Source organism: Xyrauchen texanus, chromosome 9 (assembly GCF_025860055.1).
Source record: "Xyrauchen texanus isolate HMW12.3.18 chromosome 9, RBS_HiC_50CHRs, whole genome shotgun sequence".
NCBI classification, from domain to species: Eukaryota; Metazoa; Chordata; class Actinopteri; order Cypriniformes; family Catostomidae; genus Xyrauchen; species Xyrauchen texanus.
The window spans coordinates 42658383-42673655 of NC_068284.1; the positions used below are offsets into that span (position 1 = coordinate 42658383).

At 42.0% G+C, this 15273-nt stretch overlaps 1 protein-coding gene across 3 annotated transcripts; it reads left to right on the forward strand.

Annotated features, from left to right (window-relative positions):
* The first annotated feature begins 1170 nt into the window (after positions 1–1170).
* Positions 1171–13609, forward strand: LOC127648651 (SLAM family member 7-like). 3 transcript variants are annotated; one of them, XM_052133366.1, is made up of 4 exons: positions 1172–1287; positions 5642–5834; positions 10867–11190; positions 12755–13609. In XM_052133366.1, the coding sequence occupies exons 2-4, from the start codon at positions 5825–5827 to the stop codon at positions 12832–12834; spliced, it is 414 nt and encodes a 137-aa protein (XP_051989326.1). In that variant the 5' UTR covers positions 1172–1287; positions 5642–5824; the 3' UTR covers positions 12835–13609. The 3 variants fall into 3 exon arrangements, with proteins under 3 accessions (XP_051989325.1, XP_051989326.1, XP_051989324.1); XM_052133365.1 differs by lacking the exon at positions 5642–5834 and having other exon boundaries at positions 1171–1287; XM_052133364.1 differs by lacking the exon at positions 5642–5834 and having other exon boundaries at positions 10864–11190.
* Positions 13610–15273: the final 1664 nt, after the last annotated feature.

The window sequence follows — 15273 nt, forward strand, 5'->3', positions numbered from 1 at the left end:
ACATCTGCATCTGTGGAATGTGTGTTCTCATTAATGAACGCAGCATGGACACTGGATAAATCTTGACTCAGTGTAACAGTCATGAGGGCAATGCTTTTTGTACATCTTAATTTTGGACTGGATTGCTCTGCATTTTACAGTAAACTCTTGAAAGACAAATGCACACTGAGAAAAATTGCTACCAGTGAAAAGTACAAGGTGACAACAGTTACAGATGCGGATGCACCCTCTACTTTGCATTGATCTGCGCCTAGGGACGGATACATCAATTGAATTTTTGCTGGGAGGAGGCTGTCCCGTTTTCCACAAGCAGGAATCTGGTCACCCTATTTCTTGCCCAACTTTCAGCTTGTGAATATGAGAATTTGCTCAGTGCACAATTAATCATGTTACTCTATAGGCCAAAAATAGAAAATACTTCACTAACACACATGCACCCTACATTGTTAATATGCATTAAATATTCATTCTTTGAAAGCACTATGTTAATGTGTGAATATAAATTGTAATTTGAAGGTCTGACTTACATGGAAAATGTAGTGTATCAGTGACAAAAGGAAAAGGGGGCAGATAAGTTGTTTTGACCTCAGAACAGGAAATCACTGACTTAAGAGAACTAACGGAAAGCAGAAGCATTTATCTTCACACTACACGAAAAAAAAAAAAAAAAAAAAAACACACACACCTAAAAGATAAATGCTAAACGATTTTATACACCAAGAAAATACCATTAATTTGTTGTTTAAACATTTGGACTATCATTTGGACCAGGAATGTTTTGGGTTCAATACAAGTTAAGGTCAATCAACAGCATTTGTGGAATGATGATGATTACCATAAAAAGTAATTTCAACTCAACCCTTGTTTATTAGAAGCAGTTACAGTAAGGCACTTATAATGGAAGTGAATGGGCCAACCCATTAATGCTAAAAGACATTGTTTTAAAAGTATAGCCATGAGACATAAACATTAATGTTATGTTTTCTCCAGAAATGCTAATTATACCCTTCATATGTAGATTAAAACAAAAAATCCAATACTGTAAATGTTTCACTTAGATGTCGTTTGAGTAACTAGAATATCTCATAAGCCATCGAAAAGGCCACGCATCAAAAGCATGCTGCTAACTGTTTCAGGAATTTACGGAAATAGTGTTTCAGGAAGTGTGGTTATTGGCTGAACGCTAAGCTTCATAAAAACATTACTGCAGTGTTAAAAATTACAAAATGACATTGGCTTCAATTCATCTACTTCTGACCTTAACTGCTCTTCTGATCTCTAAAACAGGTACCAAGTCTTGTCTTATATTCTTAATTAACATCTTACAACTTACAAATCTTAGAACTATACAACTATTTGGTTTTCTTGTAGAGTAAATAGTAATTTAGGTTATGTTTGCCCTTGAGATTCTGAAACAGCTTGTGTCTTGACAGTGTCTTGTTTAATATGCACTATATTAACCATTTACATCAGTTGTTACAAAATATGAAATTCTAAATTGTTATGAATGGTTATCTTCATTGGAATCGCATGATCACATGGAATGTTTAATTCAGCAAGTGGTATCCAGTTGTTATCTTGGAGATAAAAATTTATTTTCGACTGTTTAAATGTAATTTTGTGAGCCAAATAAAGCTATGGCAGAAGTAGTAAAAGTAACATTTTAATTTTAGTTTATTTAGCCATGTTAAAACTTGCTAAAATCAAGTAAAACACATTACATTGTGGGAAACAGCATTCCACGCAGTAATGCTATGTTCTCATCCAGTCGAAATGAGATTCTATTTGGAGCTGTTCATGTCCTCTAACTCATAAATATTCATGACAAGTTGTTTTCATGGCAACGCTTATAATTGCAAAATAGATAAATGATTGGATTTGTTATTGATGGCATCAAAGTATTCATCACTACCTTAATTCATCTTAAAATTTTCCTTAAAGTTTTTAACAACAAAGCGAAACAGGTAGCACTGCCATTACCTTGAACAGTTATTAATTAAATTGTTTCTTTTTTCATGATGCCATAATGGTCAAGACGCTTTAACAGATTTTAGGGATGGGCGATACCACTTATTTTCTTTTCAATACGATACCAAGTACTTTTAGGCCAGTATCGCCGATATCAATAAAAATACTGATACCTCTAATAAATTAAATTTTTATGAATTCTTTGGATAAAATTAGTAACTTTAAAAATTATTACTTAATTTATTTTTTTTATATTGTGGCAGGGCGGAGGGCAGGGCTGGATCGTGATCATACACAGCCGGTCCCTTATCAGGCTAATCAAGCCTCTGAGAGGGATAAAGGCTGACTGCGGAGGATTGTGTGGGAGACTGAGTCTGGCAGATTGCTTGAGTGTAAAGGAGTTTAATGGGTAGGAGGTGGCGGGAACCGGCTTGGCAATATATATAATATTTTGATGAATAACTTAAACCAAAAGACAAACACACACATTACGGACCTGTCTGTAATCTATCTCTCTCTCCTTGCTCCACCATCTGCCATCAGCCTTTATCCCTCTCGGAGGCTTAACTAGCCCGATAAGGTGTGTATAATCAAAACCCGGCCCCGCCCTTCGCCCTGCCACAAATATATTTATGGGACTAAACAGGAAAATTACATTGTTTACGTTTTAATATTAATTAAAATATTACTAAAACCAAGTTACAATAGGGATACTACAATAATGCTGTAGCAAAACCATGGTTAAATGTACCAAAACCTTGGTTACTGCCAAAACAAATCCTGACATCGCCTGCCCGAGTGACCGCGCTGTGACCTTTGTGGCCCTCAGTGCGAGGTCTGTTGCTGAGCGCAGTTCCTGCAGCACGTCGGGATCAGGACTTCCCAAGTGCAGATTTTTAAGAGCCTTGGCCTGGTGGACTTGCAGGAGTGCCATGGCATGTAGGGCGCAAGCAGCCTGTCAGGTGGTGCTGTAGGCTTTGGAGGTCAGTGAAGACATCATCCTACAGGCCTGCGAGGGGAGCACAGGGCGACCCCGCCAGGTGGCGGTGTTCTCAGGGCACAGGCGTTGGCCGCTCCGCCATTGAGGGTAGTGAGAGCGGATGAGCGAGAGGCATGGTGATGGGTGGAGAAGGGTGTCCTCCACGAAGTCATCGCATTTGTGAACGGAGCGCAGACCCGAGGAACCAATCATCCAGCTGCGAAGGCTGTGGGGAGGACGGAGGGTTCCAGACAGCGACTTTTCTGTCCAATTTCTCATTGGTCTTTTCTCATAGATCAGAGATGCAAAAGGCTCTCAAGAGAGACCCCTAGTGTCGCTTCTTCGACACAACGTCGAAGTCAGCGACGGATGGAGAACCTGGTATAGACAGTCTGACATAACTTTTGAACAATCACAATGTTATGCTTTCTTTTAGTAGACTTTTATTGCCTAGTCTCTCAGAAAATGACTCCAGCCGTGCGTGTGCGTGTGTTTATTTAATCCTCTTTTTATGTTTTTAGTTATTGTGTTTTTTCATTACATAATATTTTAGTATTATGGTTTACTTGTATTATCAACTAAGGCTGTATAATATAAAAATAATAAAGTTTCCATTGAACTCGTATCAGCCATATCACAAGTATCACCTCTTAAATTGACATGTGAAATACAAGACAAACATTAATATTAGACAAAACACTTGAATAATCATATTAAAATATGCAGGTAACACTGGTAATCCTGTTCAAAATATGTTAATACGAGTGTTTTGTTTTTAATCTTCATCAAAGCAAGCAATATTTCAGTTTTAAAAGTTTAATTGTATAACATTATATCAACATGAAAATAGCACATTATGACTCCGGCTCTAGATATCTCACAGTCAAGATCACACACAGGAGATGTCCAGGTAAGCTCAAATCATGAGATTCATCCGCCTGGAAGACCAGTGCTGAAACACGTTTCTCTTAATGTGTTCTTCCACAAATGGCCACAGATGACGCTAGAGAGCACAAAGTTACATTTTGCAGAGGCTTTTCCTCTGCACGGTACAACTCTACTCCACAGTGGATAGTACCTGGTACCTGATACTTTTTTTAGTACCACCTCGGTCGAGGTTCCAAGCGAACCAGTGTAGGTAAAAGTAAAAAAAAAAAACTAAAAGTGACTACAGAACCATCAAGTAAAATTGGAAGTGGTTCAACCAAATGTACAGTGTGGAAAATAAGTATTTGAACACCCTGCTATTTTGCAAGTTCTCCCACTTAGAAATCATGGAGGGGTCTGAAATTGTCATCGTAGGTGCATGTCCACTGTGAGAGACATAATCTAAAAAAAAAAAATCCAGAAATCACAATGTATGATTTTTTAACTATTTATTTGTATGATACAGCTGCAAATAAGTATTTGAACACCTGAGAAAATCAATGTTAATATTTGGTACAGTAGCCTTTGTTTGCGATTAAACGTTTCCTGTAGTTTTTCACCAGGTTTGCACACACTGCAGGAGGGATTTTGGCCCACTCCTCCACACAGATCTTCTCTAGATCAGTCAAGTTTCTGGGCTGTCGCTGAGAAACACGGAGTTTGAGCTCCCTCCAAAGATTCTCTATTGGGTTTAGGTCTGGAGACTGGCTAGGCCACGCCAGAACCTTGATATGCTTCTTACAGAGCCACTCCTTGGTTATCCTGGCTGTGTGCTTCGGGTCATTGTCTTGTTGGAAGACCCAGCCTCGACCCATCTTCAATGCTCTAACTGAGGGAAGGAGGTTGTTCCCCAAAATCTCGCAATACATGGCCCCGGTCATCCTCTCCTTAATACAGTGCAGTTGCCCTGTCCCATGTGCAGAAAAACACCCCCAAAGCATGATGCTACCACCCCCATACTTCACAGTAGGGATGGTGTTCTTGGGATGGTACTCATCTTTCTTCTTCCTCCAAACATGCTTAGTGGAATTATGACCAAAAAGTTCTATTTTGGTCTCATCTGACCACATGACTTTCTCCCATGACTCCTCTGGATCATCCAAATGGTCATTGGCAAACTTAAGACGGGCCTTGACATGTGCTGGTTTAAGCAGGGGAACCTTCCGTGCCATGCATGATTTAAAACCATGACGTCTTAGTGTATTACCAACAGTAACCTTGGAAACGGTGGTCCCAGCTCTTTTCAGTTCATTGACCAGCTCCTCCCGTGTAGTTCTGGGCTGATTTCTCACCTTTCTTAGGATCATTGAGACCCCACGAGGTGAGATCTTGCATGGAGCCCCAGTCCGAGGGAGATTGACAGTCATGTTTAGCTTCTTCCATTTTCTAATGATTGCTCCAACAGTGGACCTTTTTTCACCAAGCTGCTTGGCAATTTCCCCGTAGCCCTTTCCAGCCTTGTGGAGGTGTACAATTTTGTCTCTAGTGTCTTTGGACAGCGCTTTGGTCTTGGCCATGTTAGTAGTTGGATTCTTACTGATTGTATGGGGTGGACAGGTGTCTTTATGCAGCTAACGACCTCAAACAGGTGAATTTAATTTAGGATAATAAATGGAGTGGAGGTGGACATTTTAAAGGCAGACTAACAGGTCTTTGAGGGTCAGAATTCTAGCTGATAGACAGGTGTTCAAATACTTATTTGCAGCTGTATCATACAAATAAATAGTTAAAAATCATACATTGTGATTTCTGGATTTTTTTTTTTAGATTATGTCTCTCACAGTGGACATGCACCTACGATGACAATTTCAGACCCCTCCATGATTTCCAAGTGGGAGAACTTGCAAAATAGCAGGGTGTTCAAATACTTATTTTCCTCACTGTACGTATCTAAACCGGCGAGCAATGGGAGGGAGAGTGCCCTGGACTCGGACATGGCGATGATCCACGATGGAGGATGGTACGTTTTGTTACCTAACTCTATACTCTTTAGTTGACCAGCTACTGGAAAGCTTGCTTCTAAAACAACCAGGCCAATTTAACTGTTACACTTGTGTAAAAACACCATGCAACAACTGCTTAATGCGGCACAATGAGCTAGTAGCTAGCGGTTGTGTTATTGTTTTGGTCAGTAATGTTTGTGTCATGTTTAAGATGATGTCACGGCAGTAGTGGCAGCGCAACTATGACAATCAGCCTATAATCCCACCCATGTTGAGGCAACATTGTACAGCAGTGGAAAAGAAAGCTCAGAAAAGTAAAGCGAGTAGAGTTGAGGCGAGTCAAACTGTAACGTGCAGTGAAAAAGTGGCATAAGACAATGTTCACAATTAATATTAGCAGTTTTATTATAAAAAAAAATTACTGAAGAAAAGTAAGACTAATATAGAATTATCACAAAATCAGCATGTCCTGCACCATGGGTAGCCATGTTGGATTTAGGTCAGGCTGATTTAACAATCACAGAAAATTTGAACCAAGTCACGTGACCTGCATACTCAAAACAGACCCTCTATGTTAAATAAGAAGATTGGGTGAGAAACACTTTCTCATACCCCCTATAAGAAACTAAAGAGTATATATCCTGTGGTGCATGTTGCCTGTTTTAGGGTTAAGCTAGATCTTAAATGATATGCCAAAGTTCTCTCCAGACACCTTCAGAAACATTTCACAGTTAGTACAAGTATGGAGGAGTGTACACAAAGCAGGCTCTACTCATTGCTTATGGAATCACAACACACCAATTTTTAATAACTTCAAGTTACAGTATTAATTGGGGGAGGCTAAGGCTGAGCGATATGGTCAAAATATTTTAACAATATTCTTTTTCATATCGTTTGATATTGATATTTATCATGATATACATTCTCATTTGCACATTGCACATTTTTTTAAATGTCCAAGTTGACAGAAGACAAAAATCCTAAACAGTTGTAAGATTATATAAGCAGAAGAATTCCAGCAACATGATTTGAATCTATGAAAAAAAAAAAACAGCCTTTCAGTTTGGAATGTTTTGAAAGTCATAAATTACAGGCATTCAGTCAGAACCCCCACACAGTTAAACCAGGCTGTTCTGTGTATGGTTACAAGGACCATCAGATTTGCACAAATCTAAGACATTTCATCTTAATCTAGCCTTGCTAGATAATGCTGAAACTCGCTTTGAACTGTAGTAAAGTTTGTACCTGACAAATGAATGATTATATACTGACGGACCTCTTTAAAATGTGTGTAGTGATGTGCAATCACCTATAATTGATATATATATAATCTAAAATTTTGTATGATTCATCTCATTCTACTAAGAATGGTAACTATAAGGCTTAACTTGATAAAATACAATGATGTGTAAAACCAATATGATTTTGTAACCAGGGATTTTCATGTTTTGTTATCTACACATATAATAGCCATCAAAATATGTCATGTTTAGTATGTAAGCATTCGCTGGCGTATGCAGAGAAAGCTGATGACAACGAATATCATGCCTCTTGTACCATTCTCAAGATTTAAAAGTTCATGATTAAATATGCAAAATCTTTGAGCAGGAGATTATTAAGACTCTGGAACAAAGAACTATAAACCAACTGTCGGAAAAGACAGCCCAGTTGACCATGTGACTCTGAAAAGTCACTTTTGATCGGCACAGGACACCTTTGGGGATGCGGCCAATTTCAGTTAAAATATTTCCAAACATGAAGAACACGCTCTTCTTGGCTCTTGTCTCTTCATCCTCACTTAGCTCTAGAGGCTCTTCGGCTCTCCTCTCTTCTGCCTGCACGTGCTTCGTCTGGTCGCTCCGCTGACTGCCAGGTCCATGCCATGTGAGACCCAAGGAAGCTTGGGACTCAACGTCCCAAGAAAACCCATCACTCTTCCATCATACAGGTCCAACACATCAACGGAAATAAATTTTTACCAAGAACCAAGCAACACAAAGAACGCAAGGAAACACCACAAAGACACGCAAGTACATCTCCAATATTGTGCTCAAGGTGCTGGTGTATTAATTCAATAATTTGGGTAATCCAATAGCAAATCGACGTAGACTCAAAGAAGAAATGGCTCTTAAATGGTTCTTAAGGTATTGTCATCAGACTCCATAAAGATCATTTTCACTGTACTGATCATTTATTTCACATTGTCACTCTTTTCACCAACCTTTCTTATGTATGTATGTGATAAAGTTTGTCTGTGTTCAAAGACGATGTGACTGTGGTATATTTTGATAAATAATCTCATCCCTGTTTGTGACGAGGCAGGTGAGGAATGAGGATCTATACGCAGCTTTATTAAAGTAAACAAGAAAGCACAGAATAAATCTAGGAGCAAACAGGCAGGGAAATAGGACGGGGACTGGATCAGGGGTCTGGGAGGCCGCCACAGGAAGGGGACTGTGTCTGGAGGCCTGGGAGGTGGCCACAGGATGGGGACTGAGTCAGAAGGCCCGGGAGGCGGCCACAGGACGGGGACTGGATCAGGGGTCTGGGAGGCAGCCACAGGAAGGGGACTGTGTCTGGAGGCCTGGGAGGCGGCCACAGAACGGGGACTGGATCAGGGGTCTGGGAGGTGGCCACAGGAAGGGGACTGTGTCTGGAGGCCTGGGAGGTGGCCACAGGACGGGGACTGGGTCAGGAGGCCTGGAAGGCGGCCACAGGACGGGGACTGGGTCAGGAGGCCTGGAAGGTGGCCACAGGACGGGGACTGGGTCAGGAGGCCTGGGAGGCGGCCACAGGACTGGGACTGAGTCAGGAGGCCTGGGAGGCGGCCACAGGACTGGGACTGGGTCAGCAGGCCTGGGAGGTGGCCACTGGACTGGGTCAGGAGGCCTGGGAGGCAGCCAAAGGATGGGGACTGGATCAGGGGTCTAGGAGGCCGCCACAGGAAGGGGACTGTATCTGGAGGCCTGGGAGGCGGCCACAGGATGGGGACTGAGTCAGGAGGCCCGGGAGGCGGCCACAGGACGGGGACTGGATCAGGGATCTGGGAGGCAGCCACAGGAAGGGGACTGTGTCTGGAGGCCTGGGAGGTGGCCACAGGACGGGGACTGGATCAGGGGTCTGGGAGGCCACCACAGGAAGGGGACTGTTTCTGGAGGCCTGGGAGGCGGCCACAGGATGGGGACTGAGTCAGGAGGCCTGGGAGGCGGCCACAGGAAGGGGACTGTTTCTGGAGGCCTGGGAGGCGGCCACAGGATGGGGACTGAGTCAGGAGGCCTGGGAGGCGGCCACAGGACGGGGACTGGATCAGGGGTCTAGGAGGCAGCCACAGGAAGGGGACTGTGTCTGGAGGCCTGGGAGGCGGCCACAGGACGGGGACTGGGTCAGGAGGCCTGGGAGGCGGCCACAGGATGGGGACTGGGTCAGGAGGCCTGGGAGGCGGCCACAGGACGGGGACTGGGTCAGGAGGCCTGGGAGGCGGCCACAGGACGGGGACTGAGTCAGGAGGCCTGGGAGGCGGCCACAGGACTGGGACTGGGTCAGCAGGCCTAGGAGGCGGCCACAGGACTGGGACTGGGTCAGCAGGCCTAGGAGGCGGCCACTGGACTGGGTCAGGAGGCCTGGGAGGCGGCCACAGGACAGGGACTGGTCAGGAGGCCTGGGAGGTGGCCACAGGACAGGGACCGGGTCAGGAGGCCTGGGAGGCAGCCACAGGACGGGGACCGGGTCAGGAGGCCTGGGAGGCAGCCACAGGACGGGAACCGGGTCAGGAGGCCTGGGAGGCGGCCACAGGACGGGGTCTGGGTCAGGAGGTCTGGGAGGTGGCCACAGGACAGGGACCGGGTCAGGAGGCCAGGGAGGTGGCCACAGGACAAGGATTGAGTCAGGAGGCCAAGGAGGAGGCCATAGGACAGGGACCGGTTCAGGAGGCCTGGGAGGCGGCCACAGGACAGGGACTGGGTCAGGAGGCCTGGGAGGTGGCCACAGGACAGGGACCGGTTCAGGAGGCCTGGGAAGCGGCCACAGGATAGGGACTGGGTCAGGGGGCCTGGGAGGTGGAGCCGCTATAGGAGGAATCACTAGTAACGTGGACGTAGGGTGGAGTCACATGAGGAATAGTCTCTGGGGCCGGAGCCGTGGAAGGCGTAGCGTAGCCAAGAAGGACTCCGGGGCAGAGCTGTGGAAGGCTCTGGGGTTGGAGCCGTGGAAGGCTGAGCCATGGAAGGCTCTGGGGGCGGAGCTGTAGAAGACTCAGGTGATGGAAACGTGGAAGACTCAGGAGGCGGAGCCGTGGAAGGCAGAGCCGTGAAAAACTCTGGTGGCGGAGCCGTGGATGGCTCTGGAGGCGGAGCCGTCGCGATTACTCCATGGAGTAATTCAAATTACTTTTATATTTCATTACATTCAAGAAAATTAAAAAGTCTGAATGGATGTAAAAGTCTCTCAGAGCATATTGGGTCAGCCGCTGGCATGGCATCCACTCCACAAGCTATTCACATGTGGCCAAGGCTCTGGGGTTTTGGTCTCTGATCTTTATAATCATCTCCTTGTAGTCTCTTACAAATCCCTCCCCCTAGATAAGGTGTGGTGCAAAGAAGGATTCCATTGGCGCTATTCAGTAGGTCCGACAAATCATCCGCCAGCAATACAAAGGTTTTTTTGTGTGGAAACTATTAAAAATGCTTTACTTAATAATACTTTTTGATGGTTATTTCACTTTCTTAGTGATATAGTAAAAACTATTCGATTTGCAATATGCTTAAACACTCATTGTAAAACTGAAGTTTCAAATTTCAAAAATGTCCTGAGTTGTATTTAGCATGTTGCTACGTGGTTAAAATTTTCTGATCTGCTTGATTGCTTACTAGCCAAAGTCAAAATAGCCCACCCCTAAATCTTTTTTATTCTGTCTCAGTTTGCTCCTTCAATGTAAGTCAATGGGACTTTTTTGCCTGTTTCTTCATCTGCCAGGCAAAAAAAAAAGTTCATAAACATATTAAATAATAGCACTAAGCAAGCATATTTTTCTTTCTCTCTCTCTCTCAGCAGGGTCCTTTGCTGAAAATCAGCCCAAGTCTCTTTCTGTGAAGTTAGGAAACAGCATTCAAATGGACATAAATAAAAATTCAATACCACCGTTTGATGAATTAATCTGGACGTTTTTCAGTAATTATTCAAAAACCATTGTCACATATCATTATGAGACTAAGGAAATTGACCCAGATACTGCTTACAAAGACAGGGTGGATTTCAATGATCAAAACTTCTCCCTTACCCTGAAGAACATGCAGAAGAATGACTGTGGACTCTATGGTGCAATTACAATTGGAGATAGGACCACACATGTTGGCGAATACAATGTATCTGTTGTTGGTAAGTGTGGGATGCCTAATTTAAGAGTAAATTTGAGTTTATTAAAGCTAGGACCGTCTAGTCAACACCAGTCATATCGGAAATTGCTCAAAGAAATAATTTACATTGTTTGAATCTGATTTCTAAAAGATGCCATTATCTGTGTCAGTGAAAACAATTCTGTACTCTTTGAAATTTAAGTACAGTAATTCAGTGTCATGTATTAAAGCTTATACCTGCTCAACTCACAATTTACAAGTATACAGATGCAGAATTTTTACACAATTTATGACAACACTGGTTAATAAATAAAGACATTTTGTATTGAAAATAAATTCAGTAATTGCTGTTTTTGTTAAGAAAATTAAATAATTGACAGTAGGTTTCAAACTCTACCCAAAATCACAGTGACAATTAAACAATCACACTCAGAAATAACTCATTGTAGTGAATACAATGTAAACAGTTCAAATGAATCAATTCAATAGATTCACATCAAGAGATTCAGTTCAATAGACTCACATCAAGAGATTCGGTTCAAGCGAAAAAATCTCTTTGAGCGGTCCATCAAAATCAAAGCTTTGTTTCGTTTAAAGGACAGAATTACTAGCAGGTAATTAGAACTTTCCTACCCAACTCCTCGGGTGTTTGTTGGAACTTAACTCTCACAGTAGTCAATGCTCATCTCACTGGGGAATGGCTCGCCATCTTGCTTCATCAAGCTGAACCGAACGCAGTTCCAGCATAATGAAAAAACGCCGACCAAATCCAAAGAAAATAGAACATAAAATATATTTCTATCTGATGCTGTTAACTTTTGAACACAGTTACGGGGCTGCTCGTCTCACCAGTCTTGCAGAGAAAAGAAAACTGGCTTTCTCCATCCAGCAACTAGTGTGCTGGGGCGGTACTATGGAGCCAAATCAATCTCATTAATAATTCTCGCACAAAAAATGATTCACACATGCATAGACAATTTCACATCCATGAAACCTAATTCACGTACACACAAAAAAAAATCACATGCGTGAAAAAAATGTATATTCACAAAAAGCTATTCACATGCGCAAAATAAAAGTATGCATACGTAAAATACATTTTACAAACGCAAAACATACTTCATAGATATACAACTAGTCGCAAAAAGTTTCAAATGTTTAAAATGTACGAGTGTATCCATGAATCTGAATGTGCAAATCGTCATTCACGTGTGAATCCCCTCGGATTTGTGTGTGTGTGTGTGTTTTTGAGACTTTCCTGGCAGAGCTCTCTTCCCACGTGGGTCTGTCGTACTCTTTAGCCAATCAGATGCGAGCTTAACCAATCATATCATAAGCCACTGATTCTGCGCACCTTTTGCGCAATATGGATTATTACCGACATGCATTTTATTTAGATTTTCTTATTTTCCATACACTCTTAACTCTTGTCTGGTTAATTATTAATTATACAGGGTTACATATGCATAACTCTTCATAAATTGCTCAGCTTTTTTATTGTTGTGTTTAGAAATGAAAATAATTTACAATCTGTTGTGAGATAAATGATGATTGCAGTTCTTAATTTTAGATCTTTCTTTTTGCAGAAAACCATGGATCACCCACAGCCATTTTTCTACCCTGGATATTATTTCCCTCTATGTTGACTGCAATGATAATGATATAGCCAATAATTCAATCCAAAGACTTTAGTCACTAATCTTACAGTTCATACAAAATCTTTATTTAAACACTGACCCTTAGTTTAGTTTAATAATTTTAAACCATGAATTGCGCTATACATATTTAATATTGGCATTATATTCATAATGTTAACCAGAGGAGAACTGGCCCCACATTGAGTATGGTTTCTCCCAAGGTTATTTTTCTCCATTAACCAACATTGCTTGCTCACTGGGGTTATAAATTTAATTATTTTTAAACCCAATTAAAAATCATATTTTATCAAACTACACAATGATGACTATAAGACATTATAGATATTTGTTTTGTTAAAGGAGTTATACAAATAAAAATGACTTGACTTGACAATTGAACTATTGTCACAAAAGAAAAAATAAATAAAATAATTTAGTTTCCTCAAAATAAAAATCAATAGTTCAGCAAAATTTGTAACGACTACTGTTTATTTATAACATACTAAATAGAATGTAAAATTATTAGAGGAATTCTCATTTCTTTTTTAAATTGCTTTTAATAACAGGGCACAGACTTCATGTTAATTCTAAAGAAACATAAAAGTCTCAGATTTATTACAGGAATTCCTTTCAACAAAGACATTATTTGCCTAGAAAACAAAATTCAGATATAAATTTTAAGACAACGATGTAAAAAAGAACATTCCACTTCTGTCACTCACTCGACGTTGTGTCGGTCAGGGAATGTTAGTTCTTTAGAATGATAAGAAAATAATGACAACAATTTGTACTCAATAAATCATGTCTAAGTTCATTTTTAGTCTTTCTTTCACTTTTTTCCAAAGGACATCATTTTATATAATGAAAATAATGGATCAACGTGATTAGACTGATAAAATCAGTGATGCATATTAAAAACTTTCACATTCTTTAACCTCTCATGCAAAATGTAAAGAAACCAGATTGTTTTTCACTATACAGTAACATTTGTATGTTTGCAGTATACAGGTACAGTAAATACAGTTTAAGTCAGAAGATTGCACACACCTTAGCCAAATACATTTAAACTCAGGTTTTCACAATTCCTGACATTTAATCGTAGAAAACATTCACTGTCTCTTGTCATTTAGAATCACTACTTTATTTTAAGAATGTGAAATATCAGAATAATAGTAGAGAGAATTATTTATTTTAGCTTTTATTTCTTTCAACACATTCCCAGTGGGTCAGACTTTTACAAACACATTGTTAATATTTGGTTGCTTTGCCTTTAAATTGTTTAACTTGGGTCAAACGTTGTGGGTAGCCTTCCACAAGCTTCACACAATAAGTTGCTGGAATTTTGGCCCATTCCTCCAGACAGAATGTCTCGGGTTACTTAAATGTAACCCCTGTTCCCTGATAAAAGCGGAACGAGATGCTGCGCTGATTTAGCGTTTTGGGTATGTCTTTAGGAGTGTCCAGCTGTGAATATGTGTGCAACACGTCAATGAAATTGACTAGAATTTATAGCCTCTGCTGGTGACATCATTGGATGCACCTGTAGCAGGGCTATAAATAGATGCGCCACAGGTGCATCGTCAGGTATTTTGTCTGAAGAGCATTCCTGGGGCATCCCAGTGTGGCAATGAAGCGCAGCATCTCGTTCCGCTTTTATCAGGGAACAGGGGTTACATTTAAAGCTACACTTTGATGCTGCGCTGATTTAGCCCTTTGGGAACGAGAATACCCACGCCGCCGCACTGTAGGTGTCCGGACCCCTTATGGTTGCGTAGTTGTGCTCACAAGAGCACGAGAGGTCTCAGACATGAGCTTGTGATGTTGACTCAAGGACGTGAGAGCCCGGAGTGGCATGAACATCCAAACTGTAGAATCTTATGAATGTATGCAGAGAGGACCATCCCGCCGCATTACAAACATGTCTCCCCAACGGCATCCCGTCAATCAGGGAGTGGCCACATAAAAACTGAGAGTGGCGGGGCATGTGCCTGCTGATAATTGTTCCTTCAGAAAGTCCAGAACTGAAGCAATCTGGCAGTTAACTGGATCTGCATTATGTGCACTGCACCATCTTTCAAAGACACCCCATTTATTGGCGTAACTTCTTCTAGTTGAGGGAGCTCTAGCACTTAGAATGGTCTTGATGACTTCAGGTGAAATCCCAGTGTCCCTCAGTTGGTACCCTTCAGGGGCCAAACATGAAGGTTCCACAGCTCGGGCCGGGGATGAAATATTGTCCGGAATCGCCCAAGGCGAGCCATCGAGGAGAGACATTATCTCAGAGAACCATACCCTGATCGAACAACGCGGTGCTATCAGTAAGAGGCAAGACCCTTGCTGGCGAACTCTGGCCAAAACTTCCGGGAGCAGAGAAACCGGAGGAAATGCATAAAGGCGCATTCTGGGCCATGTATGTGCCATAGCGTCCAGACCCAGGGGTGCTAGGTGACTCAGAGAGAAGTAGAGGG

What these genes read in the sequence shown, in the direction of transcription:
- LOC127648651 (XM_052133364.1), top strand. Translation starts at nt 1,227, where the DNA reads ATGACATTGGCTTCAATTCATCTACTTCTGACCTTAACTGCTCTTCTG. An exon ending in TCTTCTGATCTCTAAAACAG is followed by an intron (nt 1,288 to 10,863) that starts GTACCAAGTCTT and finishes TCTCTCTCTCAG; the next exon opens with CAGGGTCCTTTGCTGAAAAT. An exon ending in ATACAATGTATCTGTTGTTG is followed by an intron (nt 11,191 to 12,754) that starts GTAAGTGTGGGA and finishes TTCTTTTTGCAG; the next exon opens with AAAACCATGGATCACCCACA.